Raw genomic sequence first — 17987 nt, forward strand, 5'->3', positions numbered from 1 at the left:
GATGTTTCTTGATCTTATCCACAAAGCCGCAACCATGTGAGCACCACATTGAACCCCATTTTTATTTTACCTTGAACCTGAATCCTACTACTGGATAATACTAGTGTATAAAAATACAGGCAATGAAACTTTAGGGAAAAGTTCAGTCAACCCCTTTTGACCTAACATAATTTTAGTCAGTTCCTATTAAAATTAAAGAATTTACTCAAATGACCTTATTTTCCCTGATAAAGCTACATGTATAAACAACTCACTTAGAAAAAATGAATAACTATTTAACTAACGTGGAGGGAATGAGAATTGCAAATTTATAGTAATGTCATCCTGTTAATAAAATTTATAAATTTCACCTATATTACTTGAATAGTTGCTCATTTTTTTACATGAGTTGTTCATGTGCCTAATTTCATCAAGGATAATAAGATTGTTCGATTCATCTTTTAATTTCATTTTAATTTCCCTAATGTGTAGTGAGATTTTAGAGTCTGAGAGTTGACTAAAATTTTTGGCAAAAAAAAAAGAGTTGACTGAAATTATATTGAGTCAAAGGGGTTGGTTGGAATTTTCCTAGTTACTTGCCTTTCAATCTTTCACGTATAGTCCCTCCATTCCTTTAATATATAAAAAAAATTTGAAAATTTAATTTTGTTAGTTGAGAATAAAAGATAGAGATGAAATAATTATTTTTTAATTTTACTATTTTTATTTATTATATTTTGAACTTTTAAATAACAATTTATTATGATTATTAATTGCAAAGAAGGACATAATTAGAAAGTTATAAGTTTGTGGATTAATGTTTATTATTATTCCTGGACTATTTTTATAAAAACGTCCAGTGTCCTGAATTCTTTATCACAGTAATATCATCCTTAAAATAATTAAATTGTGAATGTTGTCGTTAACAATAAATAGGCATAGTAATCAGATATGAGAGTTTCTTTTCATTCTATCCTTTTTCCCCTTTTTTATAATGATTCACGAGTGTTTAGGATTTAATTGAACAGTTTTCAAGTTGACGCAAGCAGGAGTTTGGGAAACGCAGGGAGTTAAGGATTTATATTGAAGAGCAGTTGAAAGGGAAGATGTCAATTCTTAGTTTCATTGTGTTAAAAGAGGAGAAGGAGAGATTGAAGCAGCCATTTCGTTTGAGTTTGTTCGTGAAATTGTTGGGAAGGAGGATTGGTTATTGCCAGCTTTAGTTAAATCTACGGAAGATGTGGGTGAAACATGGTTTGATTTCTATTACTGATCTTCGTAATGGTTTTTTTATGGTTAACTTTACGAATGAGGATGATTATAAATGGGCTCAAGAAGGTGGTCCTTGGCTGATTTTTGACCACTATCTTACTATTCATAAATGGAACCAAATTTTAATCCTATGAAGGCTTTAATTGACTAAGTGTTAATTTGGGTGAGATTGATGGATTTTTCGTTGGAATATTGTGATAAGGAAGTGTTGCATTATGTTGGGGATCGGACTGGTAAAACTATTAAAGTTGATATGTCGACATCGTTGCTTACGAGGTGACGTTTTGTAGAATAGGGGTACAGGTTAACTTGTTAGAAGCGCTTCTTCCTCTGATTGTTTTTGATGGTATTGAATATGTGGTTGAATATGAGGGGTTGCATATGCTTTGTTATTGTTGTGGGAAATTTGGGCATGTTGATAGAGAATGCTTGGCGAGGGTGGTCAATGAGAATGAGGATGTCCAAAGGAATGAGCAAGAGCCAAGGATTGAAACTGGTTGTAATATTTTAGGGCCTTAGAATCTGATGCAAAAACTGAAACGACTTAAAAGGTTTAGAGGGAATGGAGGACAGGAAGAAGGACGGGGTCATTTTGGTTTGGCTAAAGGGAATATTCAGAAGCCTTTAGGATCACATTTTACGATTCTTGAGCAAGGGATACAAGATGAGGCACAAGAAGGAGAGAATTTAGCTTTGGTTATGTCTAATAGTGGCAAGGATGGTATTGTGTTGGAGGAAAAGGAGAAGGGAGAGATACCTCTAGTAGTAGTGCCTTTGGCTAGGGTAAGGAAGGAATCTTATAGGGAAACTCTTAAGAGAGCTAGGGGGAAGAAAGATTTAGAGCTTGATAGGATGAAGGTGGATTTAGTGACTTCAGAAGGTAGTCAGAGGGCTCCTGTATTTGTTATTGAGCCTAAGGATGATTCTCGAGATACCTTTAGAAGAAATAATAGAGCTTGTAATGAGGATGTGAAGATAGTTAATCTGCATGGATATGAAATTGTGAGGGATAAAGGAGTACTTAGTGCTTTGGATCTTAATGTGCCTGAGCATCAAATGTTGCTGAATAAGGTAGGTTTCATTTCGTGGGATCCAATTAAAAAAAACCTCCTAATAAGGAAGAAGAGGGTCTAATGTTTGATATAGAGGGGGGATTTGATGAAGAAATGGATGACGTTATTCATTTAGATGATGTGAAGCTTTCAAGTGACAAGAGGGCTATTAATATGAGTCTCGATTAATTTGTTATGATGAATAGAAATATATTAGTTTGGAATTGTCGTAGGGTTGAAAGTAGAGACTTTAAGAGAAGTGCTAAGATGTTGATGGATAAGTATAAGTGCAGTATGATAGCACTAGTGGAGACTAGAGTGGATAGAGGTCAGGCAAAGTCTTTATTTCAAAGTTTAGGATTTAATGAGCACTTTGTTATTAGAGGAGAAGGTTTTGCAAGGGGGATTTGGGTTGCTTGGAGATCTCAGGTTGTAAAACTTATGTTGTTAGAACATACTAAACAATTTGGTCATTTCCAAATTTCTTTTGGCGATGAGGTCTCTTGGTGCATCACTTTTACTTATGTCAATTCTAAAATGAGTAGAAAAAGAGAGTTTTAGGAGGATATAAAGAGGATTGCTGAGTATATAGAGCAACCTTGGATGGTAGTTGGGGACTTCAATGACATTCAAAGTGAAGAAGAGAAGAAGGGAGGTGCTGCTCCATTATATTAGAGATGTTCTTTGTTTTCAAATAGAATCAACAATTGCAATTTGTCAGAGGTTCAATCATATAAGAATAGGTTTACTTGGAGAGGGCCTTTGATCCCTGGATATGATCGTATTTTTGAAAGGCTGGATAGGGCCCTTTGTAATAGTGAGTAGAGATGCCAGTTTGAAAATGCTTCTATCACTGTTTTACCGAGTCTTGCTGTTTCAGATCACCACCCTCTATTATTAAATCTAGATAAGCAGGTTGATATTAGGAGAGAAAGGCCTTTCAAATTCGAAGCGGCTTGGCTCTTGCATGAAAAGTATGGTGAGTTCTTGCAGCAAAATTGGAGAAAGGGTGAAGATGTTAATAAGAATTTGTATGAGTTAAAAGATCACTTTAAGGTCTAGAATAAGGAGATTTTTAAGGATATTAATGTGAGAAAGCAAAGGCTATTAGCTAGAATAAGTAGAGTGCAGAGGAAAATTGATAGTATGAGATGCCCTTACCCCTATTTGTGTAAAAGGGAGAGAATGTTGCAACAAGAATTGAAAGATGTGTTGAAGCAGGAGGAAGCTCTCTAGTTAAGGTGGATCAATGATGGTGATAGGAACACTCACTATTACCATCTAAAAACTATGATGAGACATAGAGCTAATCATATTAAGATGCTCATGAATGAGGAGGGTAGTTGGGTGGAGGATGTAGATGAGTTAAAAAAGATGGTTGTGGATTTTTATAGGAAGTTATTCTTGGAAGATAAGGAGGATTTATGTTGTCTGAAAATGTTTACAACTTTTTAAACCTTGAATGATGATGTTAAAAGTGCAATGGAGTAGGAGGTGACCAGGGAGGAGATTAGGCAGGCAATGTTTTCCATTGGAGCGTTGAAAGCTCCTGGTAGTGATGGTTTTCCAACGGCTTTCTATCAATATGATTGGGATTTAGTCGGTGATGAGGTTTGTGATATGGTTCGTAAGCTTATGGAAGGGACTGTTGAGATGGAGTCTGTTAATAATACTCTGTTGACACTTATTCCAAAGGTAGAAAGATCGAAGTCAGTGAAGCAATTGCGCCCTATTGCTTTGTGCAATGTTTTGTACAAATGCATTCCTAAAATTTTAGTGAATTGGTTAAAGTGTTGTATGTCTGATTTAATTTCTCTTAACTAGGTTAGTTTTATTCCTAGTAGACATATCCAGGACAATATTGTGGTGGCCCAAGAATTAATTCACACTATTGGAAGAATAAGGGGAGATAAAGGGTTTTTTGTGATCAAGATAGACCTTAAGAAGGCTTATGATCGGGTACGGTGGAATTTTATGGAGCAAGTGATTATTGAAGTTAGTTTTCCTATGAAGGTGCGAAATTTTATAATGAAGTGTGTGCGATCTGTTTCAATGCAAGTGATATGGAATGGAGGTTGTACTGAGAAGTTTTGGCCAACAAGGGGAATTAGACAGGGAGACCCTCTCTCTCCTTATCTCTTTGTGTTGGTGATGGAAAAATTATCTCATGTTATCAATGATGCTATGTAGGAAGGCAGATGGGAGCCCATTAGTTTAGGGAGGAGAGGTCCTGGAGTGTCACATTTAATGTTTGCTGATGATTTGTTGGTGTTTGGGGTGGCTACAGATGCTCAAATTGATTGCGCTTTGAAATGCTTGGATGAGTTTTGTAAGTTTTCAAGCCAGAAAGTGAACAAGTTGAAATCAGCCATTATGTTCTCAAAAAATAATGGTTTAGATGTAAAGAGGAGAATTGTAAGCAAAGTAAGGTTCTCTTTAACAGAATATCTTAGGAACTATTTAGGAATTCTATTATGAAATCATAGGTTGAGAAACTAGGATTTTGGCTTTATCTTGGAAAAGATTAAATGAAGATTAGCAAGATGGAAAGCCAACACTCTAAGTTTTGCAGGGAGAGTAACTCTTGCTAAATCTGTAATTAGCTCTATTCTTATTTACTCGATGATGATTTGTAAATTACCTAAATCAATTTGTGCTGAGATTGAAAGGCTGGAAAGGGATTTCATTTAGGGGCAGGATAGTGGTACACGAAAGATGCATTTGGTAAGTTGGAAGCAGATGCAGAAGGATAAACAGAGTAGTAGTTTAGGGATTTTGAATTTAGAACGCATGAATGAAGCTTACTTGAGTAAGTTGGCATGAAAGGTACGAATGAATTATAGTGATCTATGGGTAGAATGTTTGAAACACAAATACAATAAAGGACAGGCAATAGTGGAACCTCGTGTCCCAAGGAATGCTTCCTTGATATGGAAAGACTTGAGTGATGTCTGGGAAATGTTTGAGGGTGATATTCGAGTGTCTATTTATGATAGTAGATCAACTTCCTTTTAGTATGATAAGTGGATGGATGATAATATGAGGCTAGTGGATGTGGTTATGAAACAATTACCAACAAAGGTAGAATAGTGGAAGGTTGTAGATGTTGTTGATGGAAGTGGGGAGTGGGATTGGAGGAAGTTTAAAGGTTAGATTTCTGATTCTTGTACTAATCGTATTATGGCTATAGTTCCTCTTGAAGAAGGGGTTGGGGTTGATAAATTGAGATGGAGGAGAGAGAGTAGTGGGGATTATTCTGTTCGCAATGGTTATAAGAAGGTTATGAGTAATGATGTAGGTGTGCCTTCCATTTTCTGATCTTTAATTTGGGAATGGCCAGGTCCTGAGCGTGTTAGAATGTTTTTGTGGCAGTTGGCACTTGACAAGCTACACATAAGGGAGTTAAGGCATAAGAGGTTTGGAGCTCCTATTAATTGTGCTGAGTGTGGTCTTGGTGAATCTACCTTGCGTGCTCTTCGGGATTGTAAGAGTGTTAAGGAGGTGTGGCAATCTTTAACTAATGTAAAGAGTGGTGGTGTTTTTTTTTAGTTGCAGTTGATTGACTGGCTTGAATTGAATTTGAGTGACAAGGGTAGGAGGGTACAGGGGTTTGAATGGCGTGTTATTTTTAGGATTGGTTGTTAAATGCTATGGAAGGAAAGGAACAATATTTTGTTTAACAACAGTAGAAAGAAGAGTATCCTAAATGCTAGATGGTGTATATTGGATATGGCAACAAATGTTGAAGCTGTTAAAAGTGGGCTACAGTTAGAATTGAGGAAGTGGAGTAGGGGTGAGAATCGGTGGTAGGTAAGACCTTTAGTAGGATGGCTGAAATTAAATACTGATAGAGCTTCAAGGGGCAATCATAGTCTTGCTGGGTGTGGGGGTGTTATTAGGGACCACGAAAGGAAATGGGTGGCTGGATTTGCGAGGAAGGTTGGCTGGTGCAATGTTGAGGTGTCTGAGGCTTGGGGGATGGTTTATGGTCTTGATTTGGCCTGGAGCATGGGAATAAAGAAACTAGAACTAGAAACTGATGTAGAAAATTTGTTTAAACAAATTATGCAGACAGAGAAGAAGGATGGTAATAGATTGGTGGGGAAGATACGTAGGTGGTTAAAAAGAAATTGGGAAGTGAAGGTAAGAGTGATTTGTCAGCAAAGTAACCAATGTGCTGACACATTGGCTAAGTTTGGCATTTCCGTAGATGATTTAATGATTTGGCATATGGCTCCTTTATTAGTGAAGGATTTTATTATTGTTGATATGGGGTGAGCAGTAGATTGTTATTAATTTTTAGTTATTTTTTTTGGGCTTTGGCCTCCTTTCGTACCCAAAAAAAAATTGATTAGTTGAATTTTTAATTGAATATGTCATTTCCATAAATTGTACTAGTACTTATTAATTAGTACAAAGGTTGCCCTTTTTTTTTGGCCTGAAGGTTGCCTGTTGATAGGTTTGGACATGCAAGTATAAAATTATAGAAGTTTAAAATTAACTTGTTAAAATTCTGACTCAATTTATAATTTAAGGTAATATTTTCTTATTAATGTGCGAAGTCCATTGCATCTTCAAGGCTAGTCTTTAAAAAAAAAAAGTTATAAAGTAGTCGATCAAGAACACCAAATATCATAAAGTAAGAAAAAAAATATAAATACCTATAACATTATATGAATGGGTGTAGAAGTAACCAAATCATTAACTTTACCATGAGGCCATTAGTTTATTATAAGAATGAAATCAATTAAAATTATATCACATGAGATTTTATTTAGATGACTTTGAATATTTTAATTGGACAGACATAAATGACGCGGTATATTTGGTCTACCTGAGAATTTTTGTAATGGAAAGTATAATATTAAAAAAATATAATTAATAAAATTTTATTTGTAGCAAAGTGTTTTACATTTTAAAAGATGATATCTCTTCCAAAAGTATATTACAAATTAGAGTAGAAGTAGTGTAAATTTAACTTAATAAAATAAAATCATCAATATCAATATAGATTTTTTCATATAAATTTAATGTTAAAATATTTCATACTTTGTCCGTTCAATATTATAAGCTTCTTTTAACTTAATTACACCTTTAATAAATTAACTAATTGTTTGTAAAAGTACATGCTTTTTACATTATTATTTCTATTTAACAAGGTATTTTGATTAGAAAATTTTATTAATTACATCCTCAGTTAAAATTATTTTTGAAAAAACATCATTAATTGCATCTTGAAAGAACTAAGATGTCTTATATTTGTAAACATTTTATATTAAAAATATTTTATATTTTTGAACAAGGGGGTGATTTTCGTCAAAACCATGTCTTGAATGAATGTAAAATTCAGCTTATAACCTATCACACATATAATAAACAAATAAATAAAAGATATATTAGTTTGATTTAAAAAAGATAACATAAGGGAAAAACTTGCGGTTGAAAGTGAATTAATAATACCTCGTGCTCGTATTCATAACCTATAATCAAGGGATAACAAACCAGAATGACACTTGAGTATAAAGGAATTATTTTATTCAAGTAAATTCACTGTAAATTTTAGGGAGAATGACATTTAAAGCTTTTTTAAGTGAATTTATCACAATGAATAAGGGTTCATTAGTTTTATATCGAACATTGTCTTATAAAAACACATATATGATATTATTAAAAAGTTAAATTTTAACTTATATTTTTTTGTTAATTTTTTTTAAAATTTAATAAATTAAGGTTTAGTTCTTAACAATAACATGTAAGTATTTTTATAAGATAATGTCCAATAAAAAATTAATAAGCTCTCATTACAATAAATTCTTTTGAGAGGGTCTTAAGTGTCATTCTTCCTAAATTTTAAATGCAAAGTAGGTCCCTTATATTCTTAGATGACATTTTTGTATAATGCAACATATTCTAAAGAAATTAAATTGAAAATTCAACTAAAAAAAATTACAAATTTAAAAAATGAAGTTGTCAATTTCCACAAATGATCAAATAATAATATTTTATTTTTCAAATCTAATCATTAAAATCTACATTTTTTATTAAATGGGGTAAGCGAGTTATAAATTATTACAAATTTAAGGGATAAAGTTGGAAATCCTTGAAAGTCTTTAAATAATAATTTGAAATTTTCAAATTTAATTATTAAGATTTATGTTTTCTATTAAAATTAAAACAAATTACAAATTCAAGAAGATGAAATAAAAAATTTAAAAAATAAAATTACAAAATATCAAAATTATGAGGTAAATCTATAATTTTATTGTCTTGAATTTTCAACTCATTTTTTATTTTTATAAAATGCAAAAAAATTTAAAAATTTTTTTTATTGAATTTTTAGAAATTTGCAACTTTACTTATCAAATCTACAATTTTGTAATGTTGTATTTGTAACTTGTTTTTTTTTTTTCCCCAGTAAAGAGACTTGAGTGTCATTCCCCATCAATATGACTTCTGCTATTAGAAAGAGAGAGATTACGGGACAAAAACACGAGTGAGGCAAACTTAGCTATTAGTATTCAGAAAGATGCATGAAATATAATTGAAAATATATGGCTGAAATATAATATAATTATTGTTTAAGAGAAAAAAGATATAAGAATTTTGTGTATGGGGGGGTAATATTCTGCGGATTTAGGTAAGTTTTGGATTAGCGAGACTGGGTTTAATTTTTAATTTAAAATTTAAAATTCTGTATTTAAAATTTTACATTTAAAATCTACATATTTAAAATTTCTTATTTAGATGATTTGAAATTTTTTCAAAATCAAATTTAAAGACCATAAAAAAGACAAGATAAAAAATGAAAATAGAATGGCAACGAAAGAATAATGTGGCTCACATTTCAATTAACTATGTTGCGAATGAACTATAATAAAATGTATGATTCAAATTCATAATTTTTTATGAATCTTATTGAAAGATTTGATTTCAATTTAAATCCCACGCATCCAAACAAACGCAATGTAGCTCACAATTTCACATAATGGAAATGTTAGCAACGATAAAAGAATCGCAAGCACGAGAATATGAACAAACATAGGAATGGAATAGGTAATTTTATTTATAAGTTGAAGATGGAAGAATTTTTTTAAACTTATTTTTATACAATTACATTTTCAACACAAATATATGGAGAATAATAAATAAAGATCTTCTAGAAACATTAATATTAAATTAAAATTTTTTAACATTAATATTCTCAAATTTCAGTATTCAATATATCATGTTTTAATATTAAAATTTTTAATTTGACATTAATGTTATAGGCCTTACTTATCACTCTTTTAAAATATATTATTTAAGTATGTATATTTAATAATAATAAGGTTGAAAATTTATTAAATTTTTATATAAAGTTAATAAAATTTGATTTTTTTTATACTAATAACATATGTTGTAATTGATTTATAAATAGAATTTGATGAGTATTTAATTACATATGATATAATTTATGATGGACAAAAAAATAATTAAGAGAGAAACGTGATGTTAAGCGGGGATAACTAAAATCTAAATGCTTAATAATCACGGACTAATTAGGATAGATCTCCAAGACAGGCAATTCCCAATCCTCCACAAACTTAAAAAGCTTCTCCTGTTCTCTGATCGGCCTATAAATGCAGCCCTCCCTACCTTTAGTGCCTACATCAACCCAAGTACCCAACCAAGTCTCTCCCACCAACCCATGCACACACTCTCCTAAAACCTTCTCTGTTTTCCTCTCAATATTCTCCCATGGCTGGTCTTCAACAATACAACTTCTTCCCCACTGATCTCTTTTACCCTCGTCCTCAGCCTTCTCCTTCGTCTCTGGAATCTGCTTCTGCTAAACCCTCCGCTCTCCCCTTCCAAGATCCTCGTCCTCAGGAGCAGCAGCAGAAGAAGCCGCAGCACCCTTCTAAATATGCTCTGCTTTATAATCGCAAGAAGCGATCTGTGAGCATGAGTAAGGTCGAGAAGAGGCCGTCCAGATACTCCATAAATCCCCTCTCTTTGGTGGCCTTGATCGAAGACGGTGACGACTTTGACAATATTTGAATCTTGCTTTCGCCATAAACCCAATCAAAGATCTTAGTTGTTATGCCTATAGAGCCCTCTCTTCTTTTCTTTTATTTGCTAGAATTAGAATCTCAATTTTTGCGTTTTAATTAGTTTTTATGTATATTTGCTTATTTGAGAGGATTCTGTAAAACCCATGAATCTTATGTTTATCTTCTTCAATGCTTAATTTTCTCTCAGTTTTTCTTTCACCCTGCCGAGAAAATAAAGTTGCGCGTGTATATGCGACTTCTTGAATCGTCGTCGAATAGAACCAGAGCTTTTGATTCCTGAAGCTCTGGAATTATTATGTTTCACGATGGCTTCGACGTATTTCTTCTCTGTTTTTTATCCTTCGTCCACTTTAATGCGATTCTTTCTTCGTGACTTCGTTGAATAAGTTTATCTAGTGATTTTATGGTGGATATGGTTTCCTCGACCATGGAAGCAGAACAGAGACACGACTCTTTATGCGAACGGTGGAATTGGAAACCAACGGAAAATTAACGAAACGTGGACGATAAAGTTAGGTTTTTTGGGTCTCCAGAGAATGTCAAGAAGGATTTCGAACTGTCAACGGTGCATAGTAACCCCCGTGTGAAAATCAATGAGAGTGAAAACAGATCCCCAAAGGTTGATATATAAAGAGCTTTCGCGTTGGAGAATACGCCACGGCGTGTGACTGACGAGAGAACTTTTTATATAAACCCGAATATCCCATGAATGTGCTCCCTTGTTTAATCGTTACGCTTGGTTGAGGTAGTTAAGACGTTAAGTTCGGGCCCCTTTTGCGCCTGAGCATTACTGCATGCCTCAAATTTAGCAATAATTATATTCTTTGATACACCGAGATTTGCCTCACGCCAGTCGTACGTTGAGGTTATATCGGACACAAAGAGCGGTCTTAGTGCTTATTCATACACGGTTTATGTTTATGATGAGCACTGCTGGTGGTTCTAGGTAGAAGCTTGTTTCCTTTTTCAAGCCTTGTTTTCCCTTTATTCCACTATCAGTGAATGAATTTCATTTTCAATAAGTAATTAAGTACTACTCCATTTTTATTTATAAAAAAATTATCACTTTTTATTTGTTTATTTATATAAGCAAAATTACAAATTTTAATAAATATTTATTACATATTTTTTAAATCACCCCTCATAATTTATATTAACAAGAAATAATTAATGTATGTTTATGTTAATTAATATGGGACATTTTAGTCTAGTTTTTTATTTTTAAATATAATTATTATGATTAATTAATTTTCTTAAACTGTGTGATGTAATTTTTTTTTTTATATAAAAACGAAGGGAGTACTATTTTAATGAGAATTTATGAATTTCTGCGCATTACATGCATGACTGGTTCGTAAATATTACTATGATTAATGCGTATAGCAGTAGCATAGCCAAAAATTGAGATAAAAAAAAAAAATCAAAGAAGGTCATTCAATGGCGGGCGCTTGAGAGAGGAATAAAATAAAGCAGTGTAAAAGTCAGTAACGCATAGGGATTGAATAAAAGCTCAGAAAATAATTTTATACGGCATTTGGTCACAGAAGCAGAGTGCATGAACATTGATAATAATAATAATTACAGTTGCGTTCCCTGCTTCTTAGGAGAAGAGTAGTTGACCTTGGTAGTGGATTGACCACTGTGTTGGATTGTTGTGTGGAGGAAGGAGGACCATGCGTTGCATTAAAATATCGGAGTGAACATGTGATGGATGGGTTAGCTTCAGCGTGCCACCAACCACCCAAGGACAAGGGCCCCAGGATTTTGTGAGTGATAAGCCAACCCACTTCTCCACCAAAATTATGCGCCCTCTGCTTCTCTTTGCTTCGAATGTGCTTTCAGCTAACTCCTTGTGTTGGGTAGTTATCATCGATTAATGTTTTTTATTACAGTCATTACTCATTAATATAAGGTAAATTTAATCAATCTCATGTTTATTGGCAAATGGTAGATGTGTCTTTAAAATTATTTGAAAATTTATATTTTTTTTCAATTCTACTGTTTTTTTAATTAGTAACTATAATAAATTGCACTATAGGAATTAAAATAACAATAAGTAAGTAAGGGGTAAAATTGAAAGCATATTAATTGCCCTAACTTCCTCTTATATCAATAATAAAAAAGAAAAAAAGATCTCACATAAAAAAATTAATTATCATAAATTTTGTTAGCAATTGAAATATGCATAGTTCAATGAATTTTATAGTAATTAATTATTTTTTGTGAAATTTCAACATAGTGTTCGCGGCAAAAAAAGCTTACAAACTTCGTTTTATATCAAGAGCCAGAAAGAGTATTTATGTAGCAGTAAGTGGCTGGTGGTTGTATTATTTATAGTCCAGCTCATTTTATAGTCGAATGCGTGCAGCCTATTGTATAGTTTTTAATATTTTATTACATCCAGAATTAACAAACCAAATTAGCTTGATCTTAAATGTAATCGATACAACTCTTAAAATGTTTTAGATTTTTTTAAAATTGTTCTCTAGTATTTTTCTCCTCAAGAAAGAAAATGCACCGCAAGTTCGCAACATGCGCGAGTCTTGCTTCTAAAGAAAAAAATTATGTCATGTTATGTTTTGTACCATGACTAATATAATTGGAGATTTATTTATTTTTGCTCTTGAACCTTTTATGTAAGGTTTGCGGGTCTTTTGGACTTGCTTTTGAGTCATTTTTATTCTTAAATTATTAAAATTCAATGTCTTATTTTCTTATCATCCTTGTTGACCTATTACTTACTTAAGTGAACTTGTTTTGTTGACTTTTTTTAAGCCACGCGACATTCAAGTAGATGCATTTTTATTGAGTTTTTTAAAGTTTCAGGAAAAAAATTTGCCCAAAAAATTTAGTTTAGGATATTCGCAGATCTTGTGCAAAAAATTTAAGGATAAAATTAATCCTTGACCTAATAGTATCTTTCTCGGATTATGATCTAAATAAGGATAGTTCTATTTATAAAATCTAAACTTGAGACATCGCTAAAGAAAAATCAAATTCCTTTCCCTCTACCAAACTACCATTTCCTAGCTGAGTGACTTGTATTTTTTTCTTTCACACGACCATTCGATTATGTCAATTTCAAAGACACTTCCTCTATCCATGTGGTATCAAACTTAAGATCTAGTTTAAGCAGTCATAGCCTTATATTTTTAACACTAGAGATTTGCTAACCGAACGTGGTTTTTTTTTTTTTGGAAGAACGATCAAATTTCATTAAATTAGAAGCAAACAATTACAAACATAAAGGCCCAAAAAATTTAAATTTCATGGGTCATAGCTAAAAACATCAACAAACTGTAACAGTAAATATAACACAAGAAAGGCGAACTAGCCTATTATAAGATGGGTGTTACGACCACAATAACAAAAATACATAGAAGAGGCCCAGCTGCAAACAAGACTAGGGAAACAAAGACTGTTGCTCTGGAAAGGAACTCTCGATAAAGTAAAGCCAGCATGTTCATAGCATGGCGACATCATCTTGAAGAACGACGAGCATGACGATATAATGAGAGCTCAAAAGACGAAGTTCGGAACCTTTTTTTTTTTTTCTCCTAAAGGTATTGAAACATGAAGTGGACATGCAAAGGAGGTAGGAAGGCAGCAAGTGGTTCAGCATAGTTTTGCTTGACTATGTGTTTTTGTATTGATTAATTTTGAATTATTATGTTTTTTTTCATCAAATTTGAAATTTATTGTGCAGAAGTAAATTTGGATCCACTGAACGAATGTATTGCAGAAGCAATTTCAGGATGGGCGCATACTATTTTTTTGTTTTTTGCATGAAGTTTTAAATGCTTATTCACTATGCGAGGCACAGAAATAAAGTGAAAATAGAAAGAGAAAAATGAAAAACAGGTGAGAAGATTAAATTGAAAATTCTGTATGTATGGGAATATAAGATGCTAGTTTAGATTGTGCGCATGAGATTGCAGAGCATCAAGGGCACTTGGGCCCTCCCCTTTTGGTCTTCCAGTTATCGTAACAAGGACACACCTGCTTGTTGCCATAAGTTCCAGGAGGCACACACAAGCATTTTGCACAGCACTTTTTGCAGAAGAACATGCATGGCTTCTTGTATTGCGTTCTCGAGCACCTCTGTGTGCACCTTGGCCCACATTCTGAGATCTGTTAATTTCTCATTCCATTTCAAAACTATTATACAAGCCCTGCTTTCATAATGGGGTTATTCAATATTTACCTTGTGGTTGAAGACTGCCTTCAGTGATGCCAAGCTGAAGAAAAACGACAATAAAATCTTTGGCTCAAAGAAGAAAGCAATGGACAGAGCAGTGACATTATGGGAGAGGAAACACTAGTACAAAAATAACTTTTTACCATGATTAAAGAGGCAATGTTGTTACAGGAGTTGTAGAAAGTCTTATCTTTTTACATCGGTTATAAAGTCATTGTTGAAAATTATATAAAAAAATAAAAAAAATTACTTGAACTTTTAACATTTGTTGGACTTCGAACCGATGTTAAAAGTTTAGTTTTAATATCAGTTGGAAGTCTAACCGATGTTAGAAGTCTATATTTTACATCGGTTGGACCTTTAACCGATCTTTATTCATTTCTACTTCATCATTAAGATTATCAACTTTCACATATTGAAATGTGTTATTATAATTTTTCAATCGTTCATCATGCCAAATTCATATAGTATAATTTTTGCAAATCTCATCATAAACCAAGCGCTCTCTTATTTGGACAACACCTAGTCTCCTCTCATTCAAACAATTAACACAAAGATAATGAAACCTTTCACTACTGTTAACAGCATTTTTCTTAGCAAATTTTAAAAATTCTTTCACCCCATTATCATACTCGTCACTCGTTCGTCTAACATTTATCCAACTACGATTCATGTGTCACCTTCTAAAGAATATAACTAATGTTATTACTTTTAAACTATTTTAAGAAACTAAATTCCTAATTAACTTAAGATTTAAAAAAATTTTGACAGAGTCTTCTCTGAAAATTAGATTTCTCAAGACTTTTAAAAAAAAGTTACAAAGAAAGTTGACAATTTTAAACCAAATAAATGATCACATGCAACAATATAAGGCCTTATGAAGCTACTAACAACGCTCCCAACAACAATCAATATCATTAAAAACTAAATTTAAGCAATTTAGAAGAAAAAATAAATTCAAAAAAAAATTTCGATAGCGTCTCCCCTGAAAATTGAACTTTTCAAAAGTTTTAGAAAATTTTACATGAGAAAATTAATAATTTTAAACCAAATAAATGATCACATGCAATAACCTGAGGCCTTATAAAGCCACTAACAGCACTTCCAACAACAATCAGCACTATTAAAATCTAAATTTAAGCATTATAAAATTGAAAAATGTATTTTCAAGACATACCTGGGTGACGGCAGTTGCAGCAACGACTCAACATTGAGAGAGTGAGGAGGGGAGAAGGAGTGGTGGCAGATAGATCGATAGAGGCGCTGAGGAGGGGGGCAAGCGTCTAGAGGGGTAGGGGGAGGGGGACGGGGAGGGCGGGCGTGCGAGAGAAAGGGGGAAGGGGAGGGGAAGGGGGCGGTGAGAGGCGAGAGGGAGGGGAGGGTAGGCGGTGAGGGAGAGAGGGGGAGGGGGCTCTAGCTATAAGAGGGAGGAGTGGGAGGAAATGAAGAAGGAAATGAGAGAAAGGGAGGGAGTCGAAGCAAAGCAAATGAAAGGGAAGAAGACTATGCAAGTTTGTGTGGGAGGAAAAATGAGAATAATTTAAAAAATTTTCTACATCGGGTAGACCTTCACTCAGTATAAAAAATAAACTTTTGATGTCGGGTAGAGTCACCTGGTGTAGAAAGTTGATTTTCTACACTAGGTGGACCATTAAATACTTAAACATAATTACAAAAATGTCACTGTCTTAACTTTTTACACCGTTTGTCTTTCAATCGATGTAAAAAGTACTCCATAAATTTTATATTTTGTACTAGTAAAAGTCTCACAGTGGAAAGGTGATTAGTGTTGTTGCCTAGCTGAGTAGTCGGAGCCTCCGTGGTGTCCACCAGAGTCTCTGCCTGAAATCACCATCATCGTCATGCTTCATCACTATATTCACTATCATTCCAATTTCCAAGACTTCACATGCATGGCATTGTACTGCAAACCCATGACGACTCTATGTATTATAAAGTGGTATTGTTCGCTAGCTGTCATTGGCTAACATGGCAGAGAGAAATCTAAGCAACGACTAGACATTTTTTTCTTTTGGGTCCTGGACTAGACATTCAAATGCAGCAAACATGAGATCCATGGACCAAAATTCGACCAAACCTACATGCATGATGTAATGGAACAGCTAGGAAAAATAACCAAACAATCTCGCTTGGGAATATAAATAAATGCATATATGCAGAGCCTTAAAGTTTTAACTAGCTATGAGAGAGTGTCTTAGTTGCATACATGGTTCTGCACGAGAAGGAGTAGCATTGATGAAACTAAAGAAAGCATAACGAATCTTAATTTTATGGCCATTACGTACAGAATCAGAAGTTATATCTCTCAACTAAGGGGTCTTGAGGAACTTTAAGCTTTCTTTTGAAGAGAAACGCGCCGAAACCTTCATCTTTTCTAAACACAAGATACAGATTCTAAAACCTGTAAAAGCCTTCCATGCTATCATATTCATTCTTTTCTTTCGAAATTAATTCCTACTCTGACCCTTCATTCCCCTTCACAAACAATTCATTGCCTTTCCCTGAAATCAGAACTTGGACCATGGTGTGGCTCATTGAAGTATGTGAACATTGGAAAGGATAGGCTGGACAATCAGGTGCTAGTTTTGCAAAATAGGCTAGTATTCATTCATGTGAATGAAAAGCATCATCAGAATGGGACAGGTGGCCACTTTCACATAGGAACTGACACATGGCCTTCACAGACACTAATTCATGAGAGCAATACCAGAACAAACAAACTCCATAATTTCTCAACCATCTTCTTTCTGTCTTTTCATGAAAATGCTACGTATGAATCAGCATTGGAATCCCCTTACTTGGTGAATGGCATCATCCCCATGAACCCCATTATTTTTATTCTTGTTTGTGTTTGGGACTTGATATTAGAGGGTGTATTTGGATTGAAAAATTTTCAACTGAGGTTAGGATTCAATTGAGGTTAGAAAAAAAGTCAGTTGATGTAACGTGATTTATGTTTGAATATCTTTTTTTTCAAAAGTCAGTCAGATAAACTGAAATTGATTTAGATGGTTTAATTCAAAAGCTAGTTGAGATGTTTAATGACAAAAATGAACATAAATTGTTTATATTAAATCTTAAATAAGTATGTTTATATTTTTTTGACTAACTAATAAGTAAAAAAATATTAAACTTAAAATCACAACTAATAAGTAAAATATCTTAAATATTCAACCATGAAAACCTAAAATAAATTAATATTTAAGTGATATGATTTACAAGTTGATCTCTAATTGTATCACAAACATGCTGCATCTGTCTTGATGATTTGAGTAGATTTGATGAGGATGCTTCACCAATATCGGTATCTTCCTCCTGGACTTCTATACTTTTATCTTCAGCTTGTATGAATTGCTCGTTAGTAATTAAATTTCTCCTAATAAAATTATGTATTGCCATTATTGCACAAAC

The 17987-nt window shown here is 33.2% G+C and overlaps 1 protein-coding gene across 1 annotated transcript; it reads left to right on the top strand.

The window, feature by feature from the left end:
- The first annotated feature begins 9937 nt into the window (after positions 1-9937).
- LOC129295581 (uncharacterized) lies at positions 9938-10526 on the top strand. Its single transcript, XM_054934117.1, has one exon. The coding sequence runs from the start codon at positions 10041-10043 to the stop codon at positions 10341-10343; it is 303 nt and encodes a 100-aa protein (XP_054790092.1). The 5' UTR covers positions 9938-10040; the 3' UTR covers positions 10344-10526.
- Positions 10527-17987: the final 7461 nt, after the last annotated feature.

The sequence above is a fragment of the Prosopis cineraria genome, unplaced genomic scaffold, assembly GCF_029017545.1.
Source record: "Prosopis cineraria cultivar Desert tree isolate PC_DT_omini unplaced genomic scaffold, ASM2901754v1 PC149, whole genome shotgun sequence".
Taxonomy (NCBI): Eukaryota; Viridiplantae; Streptophyta; class Magnoliopsida; order Fabales; family Fabaceae; genus Prosopis; species Prosopis cineraria.